The 25,676-nt window shown below is 41.2% G+C and overlaps 3 protein-coding genes across 4 annotated transcripts; 2 read left to right on the top strand and 1 right to left on the bottom strand.

Moving 5' to 3' along the window:
- Nucleotides 1–119: 119 nt before the first annotated feature.
- On the bottom strand, nt 120–6,347 carry LOC128261440 (DNA topoisomerase 2). The gene is given in 6 exon segments (XM_052995140.1): nt 120–841; nt 988–3,884; nt 3,887–3,997; nt 4,058–4,481; nt 4,540–5,127; nt 6,103–6,347. Coding segments are annotated over 5 exon segments (4,353 nt in total). The 5' UTR covers nt 5,104–5,127; nt 6,103–6,347; the 3' UTR covers nt 120–484.
- Nucleotides 6,348–8,001: 1,654 nt separating this feature from the next.
- LOC128262477 (alpha-tocopherol transfer protein) lies at nt 8,002–11,577 on the top strand. Of its 2 annotated transcripts, none has more exons than XM_052996755.1 (6): nt 8,002–8,161; nt 9,836–9,995; nt 10,062–10,156; nt 10,493–10,837; nt 10,911–11,089; nt 11,153–11,577. In XM_052996755.1, the coding sequence occupies exons 2-6, from the start codon at nt 9,860–9,862 to the stop codon at nt 11,268–11,270; spliced, it is 873 nt and encodes a 290-aa protein (XP_052852715.1). In that variant the 5' UTR covers nt 8,002–8,161; nt 9,836–9,859; the 3' UTR covers nt 11,271–11,577. The 2 variants fall into 2 exon arrangements, with proteins under 2 accessions (XP_052852715.1, XP_052852714.1); XM_052996754.1 differs by lacking the exon at nt 8,002–8,161 and adding an exon at nt 9,454–9,603.
- Nucleotides 11,578–19,127: 7,550 nt separating this feature from the next.
- LOC128262486 (transcription factor Maf) lies at nt 19,128–22,895 on the top strand. The gene has a single exon (XM_052996766.1). It carries the CDS (start codon nt 19,655–19,657, stop codon nt 21,254–21,256), a length of 1,602 nt encoding a protein of 533 aa, XP_052852726.1. The 5' UTR covers nt 19,128–19,654; the 3' UTR covers nt 21,257–22,895.
- Nucleotides 22,896–25,676: the final 2,781 nt, after the last annotated feature.

Genomic DNA, 25,676 nt, shown 5'->3' with positions numbered 1-25,676 from the left:
ACATATCCACAAGTTTCAAATAACAGAAAAGAAACTATACATTCATTTGCACAATACCAAACTTAATTTTAATTAAATTATTTTCATTCCGCCCAAAAAACAAACAAACGCTTTAAATATTCATAGGGTAAAATTGATTTATTTACATGAAGAACTGTTGAGACTACAAACTACGTTTATGAAACACGATAATACACCGATATTTTGTTGGTGACTTGCTGTTGGTGACTTAACTTGCTGTTCTGAACACACAGAATCAGCTACAGTGAACGAATGTCGCGAAGTTATCTGCTTAAGTTAAATTAAAACACGGAAAATAAAACATTGAAACTTCGAGGATGCTTATGAAATTATAAACTATCGTAGCGATGAAAGTACTTCCCCGAGGTTCCGGATTCCGATAATGCTGATTCCCAGACGTTGATTTGCTTGTAAAATACTCATGCCAATATTAGGCCAATATGTTTTAAGCCAACCCAGTTTCTCATCCCTGGAAATCGGAATCATCATCATCATCATCAAGATCAAGATCGACATCATCATCGCTTTCGATGATCACGCGCTTCCTCTTTGGCGGCGCTTTCTTTTTCGCTCCTCCGCTGCTCTCCTCATCTCGGCCACGTTTGACTGGACGCTTGATGGGGGAATCATCGCCATCATCTTCGGGACTGGAATCATCACCGGATCCCACATTGCCACCGCCTTCCTCGTCATCGGAAAGCAGCAAACTATAGTCGATCTTCTTGCTGGCCGCCCGTCGTCCAGGACGTTCAGCACGAGGAGCAACATCAACCTCAACCTCTTCCACATCATCGTCGCTCTCGTCGTTGGATTTTTTGGACTATAAGACAAAAAACAAAATAAAATTGTTTATTTAAAAGATATATACGATTATATAGGTATACGAAAGTATATGTACGCAATCAAACAAGTGCATATATATTTATATAATAAAAAAATATATATATTAAATTTTAAGACTCTTACCTTGGCCTTACTGAAATCAAGCTTAGCTTGCTTGAGCCCACCTCCATTCTCCTTCTTTTGTCGCGGCTTTTTCTCGGCCGGCTCCTTCTTGACAGCTACCTTCTTGGCCTTGGGCGCGGTCTTTTTGCCGCCCTCGATCATGGCATCAAACTCGTCCACCTCCTCCTCGCCAGCATCGGGATCGGCTTTCACCTGCTTGGCCTTTGGCTCCTTCTTCACCTTTTCACCCTTTGGCAACTTGGCAGCCTGAGCCAATTTGATGGACTGGGCCATCTTCTTAAGTATCTCGTCGGTGACCTTGAACTCGATATGCTCTCCTTCGGGATCCGGATAGATGTCGCTAGTGCCCTGTGCCGCTACCTTGGCCTTCCTGCCCTTCGATGGGACAGCCTTCTGGCTCTTCAGCGATTTGGATGTCTTCAGATTGATGCCCTGCTCCTCGAGGCGTTCCTTCTCCTCCACCTCATCCAGCTTCGCCTCCAGTACATCCAAATCGTCCAACCAGAGCAGCTCCGGAGTCTTTTTGAGGAGATCCGCCAGTTCGGCGAGCTTGGCATCGCGCTGCTTGAGCAGCTCGTTCTTCCTCTCTTCGGTCAACATCCACATGGACATGCCGAGAAGGTAGTCGAACTTCTTGACATCCGTTAGCTTCTTGAAAGCCTTCTCAGGATCAACATCCTTCTCCTTTTTAACCTTTGCACTGCTGCTGGGAGCCGCCCCCTCCTCCTCGTCGTCGTCGTCTGGTGCCTCAGCATCCTCCATCTTGATGCGGCGCTGCCACTCCTTGACGGGATCGGGACGGTAGCCACGCTTTAGCAGCTCATCGCACATGGCCTTGCGCTGCTTGTTCTCCACGACCAGCGTCTTCTCGCACTTCTCGAGGATAAAACGCGCCTGGTCGCTTAGCCGATCGGACTGCGCTGTCAGTTGGCCCACCAAAAAGTCCTTTCTGCGCGCGTAGTACTCTAGCCGCAGCTTGTAAAACTCTTTGAGGATATCGATAGAGGTGGGGAAGCGTCGTAGGCAATTGTTTTGGTCAAAAGCGTGCATCTGGTTGGTGGACAGCGTCGTGGTAAGTTTAAACACCCGATAGAAGCCACCATCCTCGGCTTGAATGCGTTCAAACTCGCCACTTGCGAAGGAAACAACAAAGCGAACGGTGGTGTCCGTATGATACTCCCTGTAGTCGGACACAATGGCCTTCACCTTATCGGTGCCGTTTGATAGAGCCTCCAGCACGTTTTCCTTATAGTTCTGCGTCCAAACACCCACAGGAAGTTCGGTGATTTCCACCCGGTTGCCTGGCAGGATTTGGATGTTTCCCGTCTGAACATACCGACCATCCGATACATACTCCATGCAACCTTTAAAGTTCTTGTACCAAGGATGCATCACCTTCGGCTCTTCTCCGTTGATCATGGCTCTCAAGTTGCGCATTACCTCGCGGGGGTTGTGATTCGCTATCTTGGTGGACCACCCAGTTCCGATACCCTCGGCGCCGTTGATTAGGACCATCGGTATGATGGGCAAGTACCACAAGGGCTCGATTTTCTGGCCATCGTCCACCTGGTACTCCAGCAGCGGATCGTCCAAGGGATGGTAGATCAGTCGCGTCAGAGGAGACATCAACGTGAAAATGTAACGAGCGCTGGCGCAATCCTTGCCGCCCGTCAAGCGAGTACCGAACTGACCGCGTGGCTCCAGCAGATTGATGTTGTTTGCGCCCACAAAGTTCTGGGCCAAATTCACGATGGTCATCTGCAACGAGACCTCGCCGTGGTGGTAGGCCGACATCTCTGCCACCGAACCGGATAGCTGGGCGACCTTCACCTCACGCTTGTCGTTCCTCTTGAAGCAGGTGAACATCACCTTACGCTGGCCCGGCTTCAGCCCATCGACCAGACTGGGAATAGAGCGCTCGTTGTCCGCATTGGAGAACAGAATCAACTCCAGGTTGATGAAGTCTGCATACGAAATGTACTTCGTTCCCTTGGCGTAGAGATAGCGCTCGGGCAGACCCAGCTCCTTGCGCCGCTTCACCTCGTCCATGTGGTTGGTGAGCCAGACCTTCCTAGACTCGATGTGCTTCCTTGAGAATGCCATCACGATGCTCTCATCGTCCACCGAGCCGTCGTACTTGAAGAGGATGCGATGGCGCTCCATGTCCTGGAAGTACTCCTTCGCCTCCTTGGAGGTCGAAGTACCCAAACCCTTGTAGTACTTTATATTGTAGGTGTGGTGGTTGGCCGTATCGTTCTTCCACTCCTCGAACTCGGGCAGTGAGTAGAACGAGAGCTCCTCGTTCTTTTTGGATGCTTTCACAATCGGCGTGATGAACTCCTCCAGGAAGGGCAATCGCAGCAGTTCTGGCCAATTGGTGTGAATAAAGTTGATCAGCAGACCCTTGATGTGGGAACCGTCCTGATCCTGATCTGTCATGATCATCAGTCTGCCGTAGCGCAGTGTCTTCAGATCATCTTCGTTGAGATACTTCTTCTTGTACTGCAACCCAATGATCTTGCACAAGTTGTTGATCTCGGCATTCTCCGAAAGTTGCTTAAAATTAGCCTCGCGCACATTGAGAAGTTTACCCCTGAGCGGGAACACTCCATAGAAGTTGCGACCGATGACGCCCAGACCAGAGACCGCCAAAGACTTGGCTGAATCTCCCTCAGTGAGGATGAGGGTGCAGTTGATCGAGTTTTTGCCACCGGCCTCGTTAGCGTCCTCCAGCTTGGGAATGCCCTTAATTTTGCTCGACTTGCGACCGCCCGTCTTGGCAATATCGTTTTGGGCCTTGAATTTGGCCCACGCTAGCACAGACTCCACGATGCCCGATTTGGACACGTTCGTGATGAACTTCTCGGAAAGAGTGCACTTGGAGCCAAACCCTTTTGCTGCAACGTCATGTTTTCCTTGGTCTGCGAGTCGAACGTTGGATTTTCAATCAGACAGTTGACGAAAACCCACAGATGATTTCGCACCTGGAAGGGCTTGATGTTGATGCCGCCTAAAAGCGATTGCAAAATATTAGTAAAAGAACGTAGTTATTAAATCCCTTAAAACCCACCTTTGTTCTTTTTCTTCAGCACATCGATCAGCTGCTTAATAATACTGTCCACCACATGGTCCACATGCCGACCGCCTTTGTAGGTGCATATCGAGTTGACGAACGAGACCTGCTGGAAGCCGCGGTCCGAAGGACAGCAGGCCACCTCCCACCGCTCGTTGGCTACCTCGTGCACGATCTTAATGGGTGGACCACAGTCCTCGTCCGTGCTCTTGACGTGCAGATCAATGTAGTCCTTGAAGTTCCTCACCGTCAGCTTGGTGCCGTTGAGAAAGACGGACACGCCCTTGGATGAAGCAGCCACGTCGTAGGCGCGTCGCGACATCAACGCCACAATGTCTTCATCGAGGCGTTCCATCTTAAACTTGGCCAAATCGGGACTGAAGGTGATGCGGGTAAAATCTGTGCCCATAAAGTCCTTGATCTGTGGGTTTATCAATTATTAGATGATGTTTTGGAACAGGACTTTGGCATTTAGTTACCTTCGCATCCGATGCCTTTTGCATGTTGTCGCCCCAGGTCTGCTTGAAGCTCCTCTTGTACTCCTTCGTGGCGGTCTCCACGGTGAAGCTGGTGGAGAAGATGTTGCAGAGTTTCGCTCCGTAGCCGTTCCTGCCGCCAGTGACCTTCTTCTCGTCATCGTTGTAGTTCGAGGAGGTCAGCAGGTGGCCGAAGATCATCGTGGGCACGTACATCTTTTGCTCCTTGTGCATGGTGACGGGAATACCCTGACCGTTGTTCCACACGGACACCACATTTCGCTCAGGATCAATGTCCACCTTGATGGTGTTCATGCTCTTGTCGCGCTGCTTGTTGTCCGCCGCATTCACAAGGATCTCATCGAAGATCTTGTACAGGCCGGGCACGAATGAGATCTCCTTCTGCACCATCCGGTTTTGCGTGGCGTCGTACACCCACATCAGCTCCTTGGTGAACTCCACGGACCCAATGTACGAATCCGGGCGCAGCAGGATGTGCTCCAGCTGCGACTTCTTCTGGTACATCTGCTCGATGGACATGGCCGATGCCTTGCTGCCGTTCTCCATGATGCCGCTGTGCTTTTGCTGGATCTTTAAAATGTCCAAAAAAATATTTGTTTATTTAGTGAAGCGACTGTACACAGAACTATTCCCAGCTACAGCCTTAGGCGCTGCTATTAATCACTTCGCTCTATACATACGTCTGTCTTTTTTGTCAGAAAAAACAGAAACAGAAAACTGTAGAGCGTGTTAGTTATCACATTCACGGAATGAAAATATTTCAATTATATTTTTTATGATTAATGATTTCTTTAAATACATTTAAAGGCAGTTTTAAAAATTTCTTAAACAATTTACTAAAGTAAGATAAGATCAGGTTTAATAAATATTAGGTTTTTTGCAATGGAAGTAGTCCTACAACTTTTTTGGGCCCTCTCTACATCGACTTCGCATAGAATCACCCTTAATGACGACACACTGTACTCACGGCGACAGCAAAATAAAAAACAAGCGCGCGCGCGCGCACTTAGTGCAATATATGGCCAGACAAACCCTGGAAGGGGACTACGCCAAAGGGGAATATGTTAGGTACGGCTGACTGAAACTAATTATAGTTGTTTTTAAACCAATTCAAATTAGACTAATAAAATTGTTAAGAAAACCATTGCACCCGCGGGCATTACTGTACTGGGAACAGATTTTCAGCAAATTTGGCGGCAACTCTGCGATTGGCGTGCGTCTGTATGTGTGCGTTAGTGCGTGTGTTATTGCCATTTGCCGGTAATTGATAAAATTACAAATTTATTTTTAGGTTGTACAACAATTTTCACTTTAATAAAAATTATTTTAAAGCCGCAACTGAGCGTGGCTTGGCTTGCGGCACGTGGAAAGAATTTTTTGCACATTTGAATTGTGCTCTCTATACCGGTAGCGCCATTTTTAATTTGCAAACGACGCCGCCGGAAAATTGCGAAATTTATTGTTCTACGAGACCGTTCCAAGCATTTATCCTTTTATTTCGGTCTGTCCCAATATTAATCACATTAGATGTTATTTCCTTCTTACCTGATTAAAAAGTTGCAGAGGTTTTGCAGTTATTTTTTGCTGCCGCCGACAATCAAAGCGCAGCCAAGTTTGTTGTTGCAGGCGAAAAACGAGGCGACGCACTACAATTTTTAATATGTATGTGCGTCCTCGCGTCTACTGCCTTTCGGAAAAACTGGTACAGATCGCGGCAAACTATTAAAATGCACACATTTATCCACTTTTCGTAAACCGACAACAAAAAAGTGAATTGACTCTCAGTGTGGCTGCGATGAAGTCGGAGGAATATACCGCCCGGCTCTCAAAAATACCAATTAATACCATTTTTATATAGAAAAAAATACCATAAATATATCTGGGGTATTCCCTGAAATTTTAACGGCATTTTGCCAGCTGTTTCAGAAAAATTCAAATTTTCAATATCTCCGCAATTTGAGAAGACACAGAATTGCAATTTAATTTTAATAAAACTATATAAATATACTACTGATAATGACATTCATATACAGTAACAAAAATAAAAAATAAATGAACCTATTCACATATAAACCACATGAAAATAGGATTCAAATAAATAAACGTATGCAATTCAGCTAGTGCTTAACCTTTTACTCCGGATACCCAAAACCGATAAGTCTTTTTCTAAAAAAAAAGCATTTTTATAACCAAATTTATGAAATTTTTATATCAAATCATTAAAAATGTTTTTATAAATGGTTTTTATTTTTACCTGCAAATAAAATTGTACTAAGATTTTTTTACATTTTCACATACATACATATGTATATAGCTACAGTTTATATAAATTATATCTCCAATTAAAGCTAATCAGCTAAAAAACAATGTTAATAATAAGGATAAAATTACAAAAATTTGTACAATTACAATCTGCACAGTTGAAATGCAGATTGCTTTTCAATTAACCACCTGGTTGTATGAATTTTTCAAAGCCATTTGCTTAGGTGCCCAGAGCCAAGACCATGGTTAAAAGCGAACTGGTTTTTTCTGCTGTATACTGACCTTGCCCAACAAGACGTCATAAAGGGGCAGGAACACTCCCCATCCCGTTGCGATTTTCACTGCAAAACAGAAACAAGTTTTAAAAGGTAAACGTTTTGTTTAAAAATAATATTCTGGATATCCGATCTTTGCGTGGGGCCAGTAAGAACCCTTCTGGCTGTGACGTCACCGAAGCTCATTGAACTTATCCAGCATCAAATCTTGTCCAGAAATATTCTCTTATCCACAAACAATGTAGTTTCTTGTTTGACAAGCATCAGTTGAGATCACGTTATACGTGAAGTGCAGTTTGTACCCTATTTAGTTGGGGAATTTTTGGCTGACATATAGAAAATATCTTACGGGGAAAAATTGAATGCATTCCCATTGGTTATTCCCAATTAAATCATTTTTATAAAAGTTTTAGCCACTTGTCTAACAAATTTGATTAAGATTTTCGAGGTAGAGAATCCAACCATAATGTTCTAAATATTAATAATTAAAAATGATCATCATAAATAATTCATATTATTTTTATTAGTACTCATTATTTTAAAATAAAAAAAAAAAGGATCATATGAATCAAATGCAACAAAAAAAACAAAAAAAAATATTAATGTATTTATTTGAGATTATACCAAAAACATCTCTTTTCTAATTTCATTACCTACATTAAATGTTGATTATTCTAATGAATAATTAATAAAAAAAATCATATGAACAAAAGTATATGAAATATACCTTTAAGACAAAAAATATTAACCCCAGTCTGCCTTCAAGGGTGTTTTCAGTTTCAGATCGTTGAATTAGCTCTCCCCATTCTGATGCTGGTTTTTTATTCTCCCATACTGGTTTGTGGTCATTACGGCTGCACTTTTTCTCATCTTTTTTCATTGAGAGTTCTGGCTCGTAAAAAGTTTTGTTCTAAACGATCCGCAGCTCAGTTTCAACGCAAACTTCTGCGATGCCACTTGTGTCAGCTGTGTGCGATCTTTGTTAAGCCGGGTTCCCCGTATTTCGATGTGAAAAACCGTGACCAGAAACAATAGCCACCCAACTCGGATCGTAGCATTATTACCTGGTAATGAAAGTGGAGACCCCGAACTAATGGGGTGATAAACCAGGTGTTGGCAGACAGGCGGGGCATTGAAAAAGTTGTTTATTATCAAAATCACTAATTGGGCCTAAGTCAACAATTCTTGTGATTAACTCCAATTGTATGGAGACAATTAACCACAACAATAGCGAGTTCATTAACATTTGAACCGAAGTAGTGCCGCATTGGAGTTTTGACATTGCAAATGGTTACCACCCTCGGAAACGCCTAGTACCGTGTAATTAGTCGGAATTCGTTTGAATACTATTAAATATTGACCCAGGCACTTTGCACGGCCCACCACGTGCGATATTTCTGTGCACTGCACTTTGAGATTGCGGTGGCATCATCATTATCTGCTAAAAACGTATATAGTACACATGTAGGTGTCGAAGTCACAACATTGCAGCGGCGGACCCCAAGCGACCTGATTAGCCATTGAATCGATTAGAATACCGACCCGCTTATCACGGATCCAATACAAGGGGGCGAGGCTGGGTTTTTAAGGGATAGGATCGGAATCGGGGATCGGGGATCCCGGCCAAGGGCGAGACACATATTACACTTTGCAACAGAACAGTATAAGTTGTAAAGCAATACATTAATTTAGTAATATATTTAGTTGAGGTTTCCAGCGTTAGTTTATAATTCAGCATCGAATTTGTTCACAGTTGTTCATAGGGTAAACATATAATTATTTCTCAGTAATTTTGCTTTAAACACACTCAAATGTCTACTGAATCATAAGACCTTTTTCATAATAATAATTATTTATGGTTAGCAAACAAGATAAGCATTTTGGTTTCAATTAAAATTGAATTATAATAACACAAAAATAAAATTAAGTTTAACGAAATATTCATAACTTGAATATGATTTGAAAGTCAATTTGGAAATTTGAAATTTTTTAGCAATTAACAATCAAAATCATAAGATTTATACACTTAAAAACAAATTGGATTTATTTGCAATTTTTTTCTTAAAGCTTGAAACCTATTTAGCTGATATAATAATATGCGATATATATAAAGATTCACGAATGAAATCGATCAATAATCATTATGTGGTGATTATCGAAATGCTCCTATTACCTAAAACCCATTTAAATGATTTTAAAACTACGCAATTGAATTGTTTTTAATATATTCCTTTAAATTATTTGCCTCCCTGATTAACAGCGGGCTTAACTAAAAATAACTTGATTTCTGCGACATACTGTTATCGGCCGATTAGCTGTCTCCCTCCCGCTATCGCGGAGCTCTGTCATGTTCATTGCTGTTCGGTTTCTACTTAATATTTAATGGTGGCATACATGTGTAACGACAAACAGCATTTTGCATGGGACTGGGAACATTTGGCCGGATTCTGATTCCGTTCGGGGGCTCAGTTGCACACTTGAAGTCGAGCGGATCGCAACTAATCAAATGGTAACAGGAAAGACACCCATCAATAGTTAATAGAATTTATAAGTGTCAATCAGGGGAAAATGTTGCTAACAATGAGACTTGCGGAGGTCGTGCACAATCATAATCGTTTTTCACAACCGGTGCTTTGTTTATTCTAAGCTTTTTTATTGCTGGTGCGAAACGCATGTGAAAATAGTTTAGCGGTACACTTGATAGCCACATTATGTATAACGTTTGGGTTATGCATTTTTAGACGACCAGCAGTGGATCCCTCAACATGCCCACCATCGAGCACAAGCTGAATATCACCGAGGAGGAGGTCCCGGAGCACATTCGTCGACTTGCCGAGGAGCAGGGCGAGTGTCCCAGTTCCAAAGACAAGATTATCGAACAATTCCGCAGCTACATATTAGGTTGGTATAGTATCCCTCTTTTGATGGGAGATTTTCTGGAATTAAATTTAAATAAAAACTTTGCAGAACACAATGATTGCCAACCACACAGAAATGATGCGAAACATTTGGAGAAATTTCTGAGAGCCCGCTACTGGAAAATAGAGAACAGCTACAGATTGGTATGCTATATCTTTATAAACAATTCTATTTTTTTTTGTAAGTACAAATACTTTAAATTTACTGCTTTCAATATGTGGTCTTATTTTAAAAATTAAAAGAATTTGTTTTGTTTTTGGAACACTATATATTTATTTTAGACAAAGAAAACTTGCAAAAGTTTTAGGTACTTAAAACTTTTAAAAATACTTCTTCTAGTTTTTTAAAAATGTTTTTAATAGAATTTTGAAATTATAATTGTAGGTTTCTCATTATAGAGACTTCTTAAATAAAAAAATATATTTTGTTTACTTAATTTTCATTTATTAAAAACAATAAATAACTTGTTTCTCTTTCAGCTCTGCAGCTATTACAAATTTCGGGAGCACAACAAAAGCTACTACGAGAAGGTTCGTCCTCTGGAGCTGCGCCACATTGGACAGTCGAACATCCTGACAGTGACGCCCTATCGGGACCAACATGGCCACCGTATACTCATCTACCGATTTGGTCTGTGGCGACCCAATCGCGTGACCATCGACGATATATTCCGGGCCACCATTGTCCTGCAGGAGCTGGGCAGCTTGGAGCCCATCTCACAGATCGTGGGCGGAGTGGGAATCTTCGACCTGCAGGATCTGGGCCTGGAACATATACTCCACCTGAGTCCCAGTGTGGCACAAAAGATGATTGCCCTGCTGGTGGTAAGTGTGGCAATATAGAAACTCATATAAATTTCAGTTAATACAAAATGTAATCGATCTTTTGCCTTAACAGACCTCTATGCCTATTAGGACATCCGCCCTCCATATCGTTAACCAGAATTGGGTCTTCAATGCGGCATTCAAGATATTTAAGCCTTTCCTCAATTCCGCCATGAAAGAAAAACTTTACATCCATGGCAGTGATATGACATCCCTGCATAAACACATCAATCCAGAACATCTGCCCAAGCGGTGAGTATAGAAGTATTTCTTTATAAATCTTACAATTTTGTTAATTTTATTACACCTTTTCAGCTATGGGGGATTGCATGAGGATTACTCTTATACGCTCTGGCTGGACATGCTGAAGGAGCAATGTTCGGGTAATGGTGTCCAAAAGGATATGGAACAATTGGGTTTCATCTTTGACTAGTTTTCGAGCTAGGTTTATTTTGATATACCTATTTGCTTATGCTCCACTAGGCACTGATTTTACAAATTAAATGTAAAATTAATAACGTTGAACTCTTATGGAAATTAAACATTTCTGTAATGTTACGCAATAATACAAAAAAAAAAAAATGGCACAAAAGTAGGATATATTTTAAAAATTAAAAAAATTCAAATTAAACCCTAAATTTAATTTTATTTTCGGGTAAGTTAAACGGTTTCAACCATTTCTTAAAAAGAAAAACTTGACTTCCAATCGATGATATAATAAAACTTTTATCTAATTCAGATTTTAAATCTTTACTTGATTAAGGCAAATGCCTGATTTGATATTTCCTATCCTCCAATTCCATACCCTATTTGAGGTTAGGTCGCAACCATTTGAGGTTTGAAACATATAAATTATAATGCTTCGCACATTTGCCGGCCACATCAATGACCGATGACGACCGAGCTCGGGGCAATAATAATTTGGTCCTAACCGAATCAAATGGCCCACAACGAGCCCCCAGAAGCTTTGTTTCGGTCAAGAAGCATATCATCTTGGTCCTTCCAATTTTATGCGATTCGTATGCAAAGTGTGCTAGGTGCCAGAGCGAGACAACTAGCCACACTGCCATTCTCCGTTATGGTAATTGAGTGTTGGACAACGCATAAAATGCAGTCGGCGGCCATAAATATGTTTGCACTCGTCCTGCGACCGGATGTGAGCGAGAGGGGGGTGATAGACCAAAAGAGAGGAAAGGGAGAGGACAGTGGAGATTCCTCCATTTGACCGTTACGAATATGTTTGATATTTTTTATTGAATCCCTTTGTCTCAGCATCATCCCCCGTCCTCCGGAAGTCGTTGCCGTCTGTACGGCTCACAAAAAAAGACGGTAAAGAACAGAACTTGGAAATGTAAAAATGGGAGTAACAATTTCGACCATGAGGTACTCTACAGTAAATATATTTTATAGAAAGTTAAAAATCTGAAAGCCATTAAATGTGTTGAGTTTTAAGGAGTTTTAAGTTTGTGTAACCCTAATATGAGTTGAGTATTAATTATAATTAATTAATTATAATTATTAATCAGTAATTTTTTTTCGTACATCTTATTTATTTATTTAAGGTTCGCCAATTGATTATTATAAAATGCTTTAGAAAACAAATTTTAAACCGAGTGTAAACACAATATATTTTGTAGTTTTTAGCTTCTTGTTCAAAAGTAGTGGGTAATTGAATACAAGTTTGGGGTCCTTTTGGGATTATATGTCAATGGCATCTGGAACTCCTTTGGCAGGGTATCCAATGCTTCGCTACGATCCCCGCTTTCCTCTTCTGTGGCCTTGCTTTGCCCTTTGGTCAACGATAGTGAAATTGATTTTGCTTCTACCGGGGGTCTAGGTTGACTATAATGTCAGATTGGGAAGGGGGGAGGGGAGAGGGGGTAGGTCCATAATCTGTGTGCGTGCTGGACATCTGTGTGGGTGCGTATAAAAGGCAGCGACATTTGTGCGATTAAAGCGACAAGATTAAAAAATTTATTGCGCAAATATTTATGGGGGACAGTAACACAGTGGCAGTCAGAACGGAAAAAACATTCAGACAAAAAACACATATCGCATAGCCTACATTTGGGAGGCACGACCGCTGCGCGTTATTAGTTGGCTTTTGGCATTTGGTATTTGGTATTTGGCTTCTGGCCTCTGGCAACACGTGTGTGAGTCGAAACCAAACTGGACATAATTTATGGCTTGCAAACTGAATTTATTCGAATTTTATTGAAAAACAAAGAAGGCGGACAGAAGGGGCAAAGGATTCGCCTTCTCCAACATGTGGCGCAATCCCATACTCATACATTTGCAGAAACTGACTAAACGAACTGGATTTCATTTTGGGTTCGATAGTATTTAAAATTGAGAATTATCTGTTTGTCCACCTGCCAACAAATCTTTTAATAAATACCAACTCTATTTAATTCAAATAATAACTAGATTATATTTTTATGATTTTAGCAAATCTCTTCGTGTTAATTTAAAAATAGCTTATAGAATATGATCTTAAAAATAATAATATCCCTTCATAATATAAACGAATTTTCTTTTTTTTACTCAAAAAAGTCTTAAATATTAATTAGTTTCTCATATAAACAAAGTTTGCATTACCATTTAACTTTAACTAATACCTTTATATAGCCAAATCAGATCCTAACTGATAAGTTTATAACTATTCAATAGCCTTCTAAATTGAAACCTTTTCTTTTTTTTAAGTTTTAGTTCCTCAATAAAGCTATAATCAGCCTTACTATCAGTCTATTAATTCAATTTACTTTAAACTTCAACCAGTGAATTATTATTCTGTGGACATATAATAGTAATCCCTTTAAGAACATCCTCATTTCGTTCTCAGTTACAACTAACTTGCCAAATTGGCCATATTATACAGACGACACATTTGGGGGCGTTTCCCCGGCTGTCAACTGTCACCGATGGCAGTGTCAAACTGACAGTCGTTGACATCCGGTGACAGTGTACCTGACCTTCAATTTTTCCTTTGGCCGTAAAAGGGGTGGGTGGGTGGTGGTGTTATTGCAACCCTAAACGGATAATTGCTTCCTAATGAGCAGGAAGGGTGACCCCGACCAAAACAACCCCTTACTCACACCCTTTGGGTTTCGTTTTCTTATCAACGAGCGCAGTTTATCATTCGGCGATTGGCAGGCAGATCCAAAGCTAAAAGCAAAACAATCGAAACAAATAAATTATGTCCAGCGATTTGTAAACAAACATCAACTGGTCTAAACGGGGGTCAATATCCCCTTGCCAGCAGCGAAATTGCGGTTGTTGGGGGGTATTTCCATAAATAAGGACCGGGGCAGAATAATTGAAATATTTGCTGTCAATTTGTTGACTCCGGAAGACGACGATTCTGGGCCTGGGGCGAAGGTGTAAGCCGTATAAATGGTGGATCGTTATGGCCCTGTTGCCACAGACACCGATTATCACAGGTCCTGCCGCAGGACGAAGCCTGTTTGCTCAGCGAAGGACCAGCCAAGTGATAAATGGCTGCGACATTTGTTTTCCTTGCACTACCGATTGGCAACTGTGTCTGCCAATGCATTATTTCGAATCAAGTGATATTTAAACATTAAGAATGAAGGCCTTTCTTATTAGTTAATCACTGGGTTAAGCTCTTTACTTCAGGATCGTCTCTAAATTAAGTCTGTTATCTGTGAAATTAGCTTTTCTTATTTAGAAATAATATAAATTATATTTTTTTTCATATTATTATAGACCAAAAATTTTAAGGTATTAATACATGTTTATATTCTATATAAATTTGACATAAATAATAGTTTGAGGTCTGAGAATACCCAAATATTAAGAAAACCAATAAGAAAAATTATGTTGCAGTTTTAGCTGTTAATTTTATAAATTAATCGTGTATTTGTTTAAGTCTATTTATGAAAAAAACATAGATTTCAGAGCCTTAAACTCAAACTAAAATTGGTGCAAAATGATTAAAATAAAGTGAAATACAAATTTGCTGCTCTTGTTCTCTGACTCCTTTTCACAAGTCATTAAACCCGTCGTTTTGAAATAGGGGCAAAAATCGTGTAAAAATTCATTGCCTAGCACACAGGCGACCCCCAATCGAGTTGCACTCCCGCTGATTTTGTGCATTGAGACATGTGGACAAAAAAATGAGGACGGTGGCTTTTCACTGGGGTACAGAAGGTAAATTGACATGAACATGTCAACGTTTTTTTCTTTATTTTTCAAAATCGATTTTCTGTAGATTTACCAGAAATTGTTTGTGATAAAACACGACTTTACTTCGTGCTTTAAGTGCACTTCAAGCGATGATCTGGAGGGGTTTTTGGGGGGATGTACTGCCACTGCCGGGTACAATCAATCACATCACCACATGCCAGAATGGCGACCACGATTGAGCGCCTTTTTTTCCCCGTAAGTTGTAATGCTGCCTAATCCGGCGTAATAAACATTGTCAAATGCGTTCACTCGATGCGGGAGGAAATGATTATTGACATCTACATACACATCATCATCCTCATCGCCAACAATTGAAATGCAATTGAAAGGAATCGCGTACAAATATTTGCACTCGGATTCAGTTGACAATGGGAGCCCTTCGAAATGGATGCAAATGAGCAGATATAAAGACGGTAGATGTTGGTTTCGTAATACGACGGCTTAATACCAGCGATTTCGGTTTCATGATTTATTTGATAGTAGTTAGTAGTGCTAACTAATTTAAAAATCATGACTTTGTGGATTACTATAGTAACTAAAACGATTTAAAATAACTATTAATTCTAAAACAGCTACTATTTTGCAATTAAAAAGTTTTTAAAATCGTTAAATCTTAAAACATTAAATTGTTGTTATTAAGAATAATTTCAAATTAATTCTTATTTCTTATAAACAATCTCTTAAAAATGAAATATAAATTTATTAAAAATGAAAATAATCTGAAAATGTCAAATTTCGATATTTTAAAGCTTAAGAGTTATAACCAGGGGTTTTGATTTATTGCTTAGCGAAATTGTAGGGGTCTCATCGTATTTTTATTATGAACTTGAATCCTGTAACACCCTTTTATGCCATGTGACTAGCTTTTTTCCAGCTAAATCGTTGCATACTTTGAGTCATGGGGGCTAAGTGCAAATAAGAAATAAGAGATTCGAAAAAGTTTGCCAACACGTGTCTGAAACAACGAACTCCAGCCGACTGAATCTTCTCGAGTTGGTTATTAAAATATTTTTAATTGGCCGCAGATAAATATTGACACACCTTTAACCCTTTTTAATATGCTTAAGTGCTGCTCCTTCCTGACCATCTATCTCTTTTTCCTGTTGGTTTTCTGTCCGGTTTTCTGGTTAATCCCCCTCAAACCCGCGCATCGCTGGAAATCAGCACAGACAACCAAATGGAGCATACAGAGGATAATTCGATTGTGTTCAATTTAATTTTGACAAGCTTCAATGAAGCCCAGTCCTCCCCCTCCTTTGCATTTCCCACCCACAGCGCTTGATTTGATTTTGTTTTATGTTTTTCCTGCTGGCAGAGAGGCCAAGGAGAATCCTGTTTTATGCCTCCATCCGCCCCTTTCGCAATTCCCTGCGACACAACAATTGCGTGGAGAATGGGTGTGCCAGGGGATGCCGAGCGCTGTGGATGGGGGTTACGGCTACGAAGCCCAAGCCCAGTTGTCGCAGCAAGTGGAGCAAAGTTTTTGTGGTCACTTTTGTGGCTCACAAGCTAACCAAATACGAGAATAGTTCTCTGGGGGAAATAGTTCATTGAAATGTTCTACTAGAGAATAGAAGGATTAGGATCGATTGAAAACTAAAAGGTTAAAAAAAAGTCTAAAAATTTAAATAAGTATGGAAAAAGTAATGAAGCACATAGTTATAATATTTAAATGTGTAAAGGTTCATTTATCAAGGGAAAATTCTCAAGTTCTCCGCTAAGGCAACACAAAAATTGGCTGATAATAAGAACATAAGAAAAAATTACTCATTTGATTGGTTTTTGTTTTAAAATTATGGCATTCAAATTTGCTGTAATGTAAAAATGTAATTTGACAATATTTTTTACTGTCAAAATTTTCATTTAAATTATGAATTGCTATATTGATAGGTACATTTAATTTAATTACATTAATACCTTTGCTTAATCATACCTATATTTTAATGGCTTCTAATATTGAAGAATTGTATAGCTTAAACAGACTTAAGGGAAAGTATATAATTTTTTTTTATATATGGTGAATTTAATTATTCCAGATCTTCATTTGTCCATATCAGAGACACTAGAAGTTAAATACAGAACCAAACTTGTTTAAGAGTTTGTATATTTGGAATGCTTATTGGCAATACTAGCCCATATTCCGTTCTCCCACTTCTGCCGACCCAGAACTTGTTGCACAAACAAAGGAGGAGCCCCTCAATTTCTGCTCATATCTCACAACAATATTACATCAGAGAAATCTGTTTGGCCAAAGAAGCCAAAACATTTGCTCAAAACACCAAAAAAAAAAGAGGCCAAATTAAAGTAAAACAAAAGAATCGCATGTCCAAGATGGGTTTTTGGAGGTTGGTAAGGTCTCTGCGTCCATTTTTTGCTGGCTCAGCAACAAAATGCACCTGTGCACCATGGAATCCTTTGGCCAAAAGCAAACACACATACCATATAGAAAAGTGGGGACTGTATTATATACGAGCCAAAACAAATCGAGCGACTTATCTCGGCTAAAACATCTCCCATTGACTTATGCACTGGAAAATGGAACAGTGGATGTGGATGTTCCCGGTTGTGTGTGCCTGTGCGACCCACTCCTGCGGATAAATACTTATATATGTGTAGATATATCCATCTCCATCTCCGACTTCTTATAGCGATGGCCAGCCAAATGAGACTGGAAATCGGCGAATGGAGCTATGTAGGAATTTTCGTGGTAGTTGCTCATAAATATTCAGACACTAACACACTTAAAAATGGGGAGAGCGCCACAAAAACACAGATACACACACACAACGGACAAATGGGCGGAGCCGACGACAGCATAAGGTGTGTCTGTGTGTCTATGTGTGCCATTTTTTATGCGCTCCATGGCAATTCAAAACGCCTACTTCAAGAGCTCTGCCAAAATGAAACGAACTGAACGGCAGTGGCAGCAACAACAAATGCGGAGATTCCACCACCAGAGTTGAAACCCCAGAGCATAGATTTGAACTCCTGCACAATGGCGCAATCGCCCATTCAATGCATGTAAAAAATAAGAATGTATTTAACATATTTAACATGGTAAAACGGCAGCAAAACCAAAATTTTAAACTTGATTTACTTGATAATTTTTTTCAAAACGAATTCCAGAGGTCCTTTAGTTTTTTTTAAGATCTATGCTGATGTTTTAAAATACAAAAACATTTTTAAGGTCAAATTCCATATGTTGCATTAGTTCACTTAATTTAATTTGATAATTTTAAATTTTCAATTGGAAGATTACATTTTTACTAAACATGTTTAAATTATTACAGTTCCTTTGCTCTATCCCCCACCATATTGAAGCTCATCTTATTTTTCTCTTTACGTTTTTGAACGTAACCTGTTTTTATAATTTCCTTCAATTTGTTAATACGTCAATACGTTGATGCGTTTTAAAAAATATCAAAACAACAACACAATTTTTCTTAACATCAATGTTGATATTTTTGACAATAAAGAATCCGTGACATTGAAATGTATCTTTCAGTTACAAAAGTATCTTTGAGATAAAAAAGTATCTTGCAGACACAAATTCATTTCTCAAATGTTTCTCTTAAAATTTATGTTTTCATGGTATTTTAGTGGCTTTTCGAATTTATTTACGGTAATTTTTAGCTTCTTGTCCCACTGTGCAGTGCATCGAGTCTACAAAGCTTTCCCGGCTTGACTTTTGTTGTTGTGCGCGAGAACCGGCAAAAGCAACAAGAACAAGAACAACATTGCGAAAGGGTGCCTGGCTCTCCGCTCTCCTTCTCTCTCTCTCCCTCTCTCGCCGACAAGTGCTTTCCCTTCCCTTCCACTGGCCACCGCCACTTCCATCATTCCACCGCTAGTTTCATTTCCAGCAGGAGCCCTCGGAGCAAAAAGCCAGCAGCGAATGGCGTTCGAGCTCGGTTTGCACTGTTGTTGTGTTGGTCGGCTTTTTTGGCTTTATGGGAATAGGTGTGTGAGTGTGGGCATGGGTAAGTGCGCGCGTCGCTGCCATTCTAACAGCTAACAGTTAACATCCAGTTCAGGGAGCAGAGCGTCCAGAGCAGAGCTTCCAGACCAGAGCCACCCCCCAGTCAGTGTCAGTCCGGCAGAAGTAAAACCCGGATCCGGAGCTCAGTCGCCACCGTTAACTCTTTCAAATTGGACGCGAAAAGCGCGTTCGCGAAATTAGTGAGCGAGTTAGAGAGAGAGCGAGCTTATAAAGAAAGCCCCAAAGTGCGGAAAGTGATCGCTAAATTAAAATATACTGTTACATTTTAAATTTAAAAAAAAAACATATTATAAAAGCATAAAAATACACTGGTAAAGATAGAATTTCTCATCGAGTTTCTTGGATAACACGACCAACAAATCAAAGAAATCTTGAAAAATAACCATTTTATCAAGAAATATCCTACTCAAATAATAATTTGTATAGTAAGCTCATAATAAACCCAAAAGAAAATTAAAATCGGAAGCGAAGGCTACAAGCACCTGTGCCCCAGTTCCGTAATCGTAGTCCCCGATCGCGTAGTTGACCTTCGAGACCACCCACCACCCACTACGGCAACTCCCTTGCATGTGAGACCCGTAAACGACCCTCTCCGGTCCCTGGTCGATCCAATGAAAATGGAGGATCCCACCATAAACGACACGTACGTGCAGGAGTTCGATCTGCACCACCTGGAGGTGGGCGTTAATGGAGCTGGCCAGGCACACGGTGGCTCTGGCGCCCAAGTGACCACCATTGGTCATGTGAAGCGCGAGGATCACAGTCCGCCGCAACCGGTGGCCGTCAAATGGACGACGATCCACGGAGAGCCGACAAATCCGGAGGATGAGCCGGAATCGCTGCCCCTTTCCGGACCAGAGCCCGCCGGCGCCGTGGAGGTCTCCCCCTCGCCGCACATCAAGCTGAGGTCCTTCTCCGGCCACCACCAGTGGCACATGGACGAACGGCGCCTGCAACCGCTGTCGCCGCCGCCGGAGCAATATGGTCCGCTGCCTGGACAGGCCATTCTGGTGAACACGTCCTCGGGAGCGGCGGCCGCCGGAGTTCCGGGCGGAGTGCCCTCAACGCCGCCGGAAACGCCGCCCGTGGTGGGTTCGCCCACGGGCAGCAGCAGCTGTCCGGCCCAGACCTATGCCCACCACTATGCCCGTACTCCAGGCAGTTCCGTATCCGCATCCGCATCCGCCGCTGCCGCCGCCGTTGCTGCCTCCGCCGGAGCAGCCTCGGTGAGTGCCGGCCTGAGCCACGACATGATGTGGCTGACCAACTCCATACGGGCGGAGCAACAGCCGCTGGACCTGCGACCCCTGGCCTATCCCGGATCCCAGGAGGAGGCGGAGGAGTGGGACAGGCAGCGGGACTACGCCCTGCAGGCGGCGGCGGCTCACCACCATCATCACGGTCAGCCGCTGATGCAGGCCCAGCATCATCCACACGGACACGGAGGTCATCCACACCCCCACCCACACCCACATCCGCATCCGCATCCGCACCAGGTGGTGCTGCAGCAGGGCAAATATCCGCACCACCATCACCACCATTTCCACAACCTGGAACTGACGCCCATCAATATGCACTCGAATTCGTACGGCAGTGGTGCCCCCGGATCCCTCACGCCCACCTGTCTGCCCCAAGTGCCCAGCAATGGGAGTGGCAGCAGCGGAGGAGGCGGCAGCGGCGGCGGTGGCGGTGGGAGTGGCAGTGGAGGTCCTGGCAGCGTGGGCGGCGGATCCTGCGTGATCACACGCGCTGCACTGCAGCCATGCCGCCCACTCTCCGCCAGCTCGACCAGATCCTCGAACAACATGTCGCCTCGGACCTGTTCGGGTGCCTACAGCAATGCCACGCTGGAGGATTGCCTCAACGACGACATGCTGACCACGTTGACGGTGCGGGAGCTGAACAAACGCCTGCACGGCTGCCCACGCGAGGAGGTGGTGCGTCTGAAGCAGAAGAGGCGCACCCTGAAGAACCGCGGCTATGCCCAGAACTGCCGCTCCAAGCGACTCCATCAGCGCCACGAGCTGGAGAAGGCCAACCGGGTGCTCAACCAGGATCTGCACCGCCTGAAGCTGGAGTACTCGAGGGTGTGCCAGGAGCGAGACGCCCTCATGCAGCGCCTGCAGCGGGTGGGCACCGGAAATGGCGGCGGAGGAGGTGGTGCTGGAGCCGCCGGCGGCGACAGCCAGAGCTCGCCGGAGTTCTACCTATGACGCCAACTGGCGGTGGCCAGCGGCTCCTCCGCATCCTCAGCATCCGCCACGCAGCAGCACCAGCAGCACCATCATCTCCATCATCGGGGTCCGCAATGGAATCCCCAGCAGCTGGTCAACTAAGTTAAAAGCATTCCGGGTGTAAGGTAGTCCCCCAAAAGAGTTTGATTCCAGAGGTTTTCCCTAGACATAATTTAAAGTAAATCAATACAATTCCAAGAATGATTTTCGAATAGTTTGTTAAAGAGCTTAGGATCGATCCTCTCAAAATAATGATTTTCAGTAAATTCGTTATAGGGTTTTCACAATGGGATAAATACCTTTTCATTGAAAAGATGTGTATGTTCAAAGTTTAAGTGTATCCCCAAAAAAAATTTGATTTTTATGTTATACGTTCACGATAGTTTATATGAAATTTTTTTTATAAGTTTCTTAAAGTTGTCTTTGTATTGTTAACAAAAAAAATAGGTGTAATTTCAAGAACTTTTATTTTTCATTTCATATTTTGATTTTAAGAGCAAGGCATCCCATTAACACCACTGTTGATATTTATTCATGCGACGCAGCTATGTTAAAATCATCTTTGAATAGTTCATTACATTAAGAAAACATTAAATTTCATGCTACTACCCATATGCATTCTCTCGTTAATTTAAAAAAAAATTATTAATAATTTCTGCAGAACTAAACGCTTTTCAGGGAATTTGGTTGACCCTTTTACCAAAAAATATAAGGCATTTTTTGAGGGGGTTTTCTAGCGTTCAATTCACTTGTACTTTGATTGCGACAATAAATTCCGATTAAATATCAGTTTGATAACTTCGAAAGTGATCGATTGAGATTGAAATAGATAGGGCGAATTGAGAGGAAGAGAGAGTGCATATTCGGATGGAACTTTTGCTGATTATCAGTCTGACTAAGGCAAAGATCGATTATAAATAAAATTAATTCGAGCTCGTATGTATAAAGGACAAACATTGTATAAATTAAAAAGGAACAAAAAAAAAAAAGTATATTAAAACTAGCAGCTTCTGATTAACAATCGCTACATTATTACAAATTACGAGTTAGTAACACACGCTTATTTGTTGATTAGTTCTAGCCTTAGTTTCTCTACTAGTATTAAGCGACAGCAGAAGCGAATAATAATATCATAGATGCGATAGTTGTTCTTAGAGGCCGTGTTTCCGTTTCCGTTTTAGCCACGCCCCCAACTCCTCCCCTTCAGTAAGCAATAAAATATCTAAAACTAAAGGTTGTATTACGTTTAAATACCGCAAACTTAAAGAACCACACTCGACGATGATGTTGTATAAATTGAAACTGAAACGAAACGATGAGCAAAACTCAACTGGAGTAAACTAAACAAACAAGTCCTATACAATGTAATAATAACTGAGAACGATAATGGAAAATGTAAATACACCCATAAACTTACTTATAAAAAGGCGATTCTGTACATTTTAAGAATTTTTGAACGGATTCAAATTTCTGTCTGTGTGAGCCTAGAAGAAAAACACGAATACTGAATACAACAAATTTAAGATAAACTAATAACTAAAAACAATTGTGAGTAGTTGATAAGTGTGCATAAAACAATTTAGTAATAAATAAAACTAATTTAAAGCATAAACTGAAATTTAATTCTTTTTATTTTATTCTATTGGTAATTTTCTTTTCAGCAAATTTTTTTGAACGGTATAAAAAATTATTACAGTTCATAAAAGTACTAAATAAATAATGTTTAATGACAATGTCAGCTAATAATCTCCCTGTTAGTTATCGTAGATTATAATTACCTAAAAATTCCTCAATCGATAAGACTCAGTGTGTTTAGTCGAACATTTTCAGGTATCAAGACTCTTCTCTGCAACTGAGACCGTATAAATTGAACGACAATTTTAATTAGCTTATTCATGTTTTTTTTTCCTAAAATATATGGTCAGGCTAGTTTTTTGAAACATATTTCCAAAATGTTATGCAATTAGAAATATCTAAGATATTTTAGATTTAAATTCCGTTTCTTACAGTCGAGTAATTGGGTTTTAAACATAAATCTTAAATTCAGTAAAAATATGAAAGCGTACCCTATTTTAAACAAATCAGCAGATCAATTTTTGTAGAATTTGTTAGGCTACTAAAATTAATGATAATGGTTTTGTCATTACAAGTGTGTCTCTGCATTGCATTTTGCTTCAGACCATATGACAAATTTAGCTGCACTCAGAGCATCTATGTTTTCGAAACTACTGGGTAAATCTCAATTTTCGTCATAGATGGGATCTGAATCCGTTGATTTCCGAGAAGTCCATTTGCTGTGTGGTCTGGCGGCATGGATAAATGGGCTTCCAGCGACGACGACGACCACCGCGGGCAACAGTTTAAGAATCAAAATAAACATCTCGATCCCTCCGAGGCCTCGGATAATTCTGTCAACAAACTTTGGTCGCGTAACGGCGCATGCAGGAGCGATCGAAAAATTGAAGTTGGATCTGAGCTGCAGCATTGGATTACAATTGCCAACATGGAGATCAACATCTGAGGCAATCGCAATCTGCTGGACTTTAAACAAGAAAAGGAGGGGTGAATTGGATCAAGGCGGCGTAATTCGGCAATGAGACGGAGTCCATATCTCTAAATTCATATACGCCTTGCGCTGTAAATGTTCATTGACAAAATATTAGGTCTTCAAGCTTGTTTGTTTTCTTTCCCAATTTGATTTTTCTCTTTTTCAGTATCAACTGTGGCGGTCTTTTCAGATTTTGGTCTTGAATTTATTATTTTAATTTTGATTATATGGATTTCCTGCTCCCTACCAAGAACTCGGAGCTCCTCCTCGACAAAATCGGTCGTCTTTGGAGTTTTTGTAACCAGACGAAAGCACTCCATAGACGGATTGCGCAAGAAATTTTGTGGAAATTTGGGTTTTTTTTTGTGTTGGCCCCCAATCAAGACGATCGCCATCAAGTGGCCATTTTAATTTGTTTTCCTTTGCCCTTTTTATTTATTTTTTTTCTAGCTTAATTCTCGACCAGCAGGAAGTGTCAAATTTCGATTTCTTGCGCATGCAATAAAAAATGTTGGAAAAAAACTATAGCCGAAATTGGAAAAGGCCGACACACTGACGCAAAAAGACTTTAATTCTTTAAAAAAATTTAATTTTAATAAAATTCAATGTGCAAGATATATATAGGTATATAGTTTTAATAAACAGAGAATCATTTTGCTAGGTACTTGTGAATACATATGTATACTGTATGTAGATTTTTTGCCTACGTTTTATTCGCCCTTCTTGTCTGGGTGGAGCAAACCAATATTCTTTTACAATATTTCACTTTCGTTGATCGCACACTTAGACTTTTTGGCTCACAACCAATCCGATGGCAATTTCCACTTCGAATCCTCTCGAGGTCTGCGACATTTTGGGATTCAGTTTCAAGTGCAGATTAAACAATAATTATGAAATTCTGATGCAAATCGCTGGCGACCGAAAGTCTCCTTGTCCCCGGCTCCATTCCCCGACTTCTTTTGCAATATTTTGAGCCGCAGGCCAGACACGAGTGAAATCCGGAATACAGGCAACGCTTGAAGTGGATGTCAGGAGTGGACAAGTTGGGGGAGTGGAAGCGTTGAGGGCCCGGCTTCTTGTCAAATGAAATTTATAGACACGGCAATGACAATCGGTAAATTGTCATGGCCATGGGGCTAAGTTCAGCCTGGGCATAATCAGTGCTTAGGGGCAGGTCCCAAACCAAAACCATCTCGGACAACTGGGATGATTGTCAACATTATTATGGTTCACACACACACCGTTTGATTATGCTGCGCGTTCGGGGCACTCTTTTTATGCCTGCACTGCGACGTGTGACGGCTTTGATGAGACATGCACTGCGAAAAATGTATTGACATTATAAGAAATATCTGATTTAAGTGGTCAAATTAAAATAACATTATAGGAATGTCTTAATGCTATCTCTGACTTTTGAGGTTAGCAAATACCATTTAGTGTCTACAAAAATCTCAAATATAATAACAAAAAATATTTTTACTTTTAATGCTTTTAAGCTCTGTAGAAATATTTTTTTATAAGGGATCTTAAAACAATATTGATTTTTATGGAAAATAATGCGGAAGAGAAACCCGATTTCTTTGAGTGTAGCGATGGGATCGGATGGTGTGGGATGGGGAGTTTCCTTTCAGCATGTCTGGCTAGCGGGGTGGTGCGTTTTTTCGTTTTTCGTTTTTTATGATGCTCCTCGAGTGGTCGAGGATGAGCCGCCGTCAAGCGACACGCTTAAGTGGCTCGCATACGCCCCACCCCTCCCTTTTGGCTTGTCTTAATTCAATCGATAGTTCACACATGTAATCGCATGGCCGGATGATTGGGGGGCTTCCTTCTGCATTCTACTTTTACTCTGAG

Source organism: Drosophila gunungcola, unplaced genomic scaffold (assembly GCF_025200985.1).
Source record: "Drosophila gunungcola strain Sukarami unplaced genomic scaffold, Dgunungcola_SK_2 000001F, whole genome shotgun sequence".
In the NCBI taxonomy this organism is placed as follows: Eukaryota; Metazoa; Arthropoda; class Insecta; order Diptera; family Drosophilidae; genus Drosophila; species Drosophila gunungcola.
The sequence above is the reverse complement of the archived record's forward strand: the minus strand, read 5'-3'. Positions and strand labels throughout refer to the sequence as shown.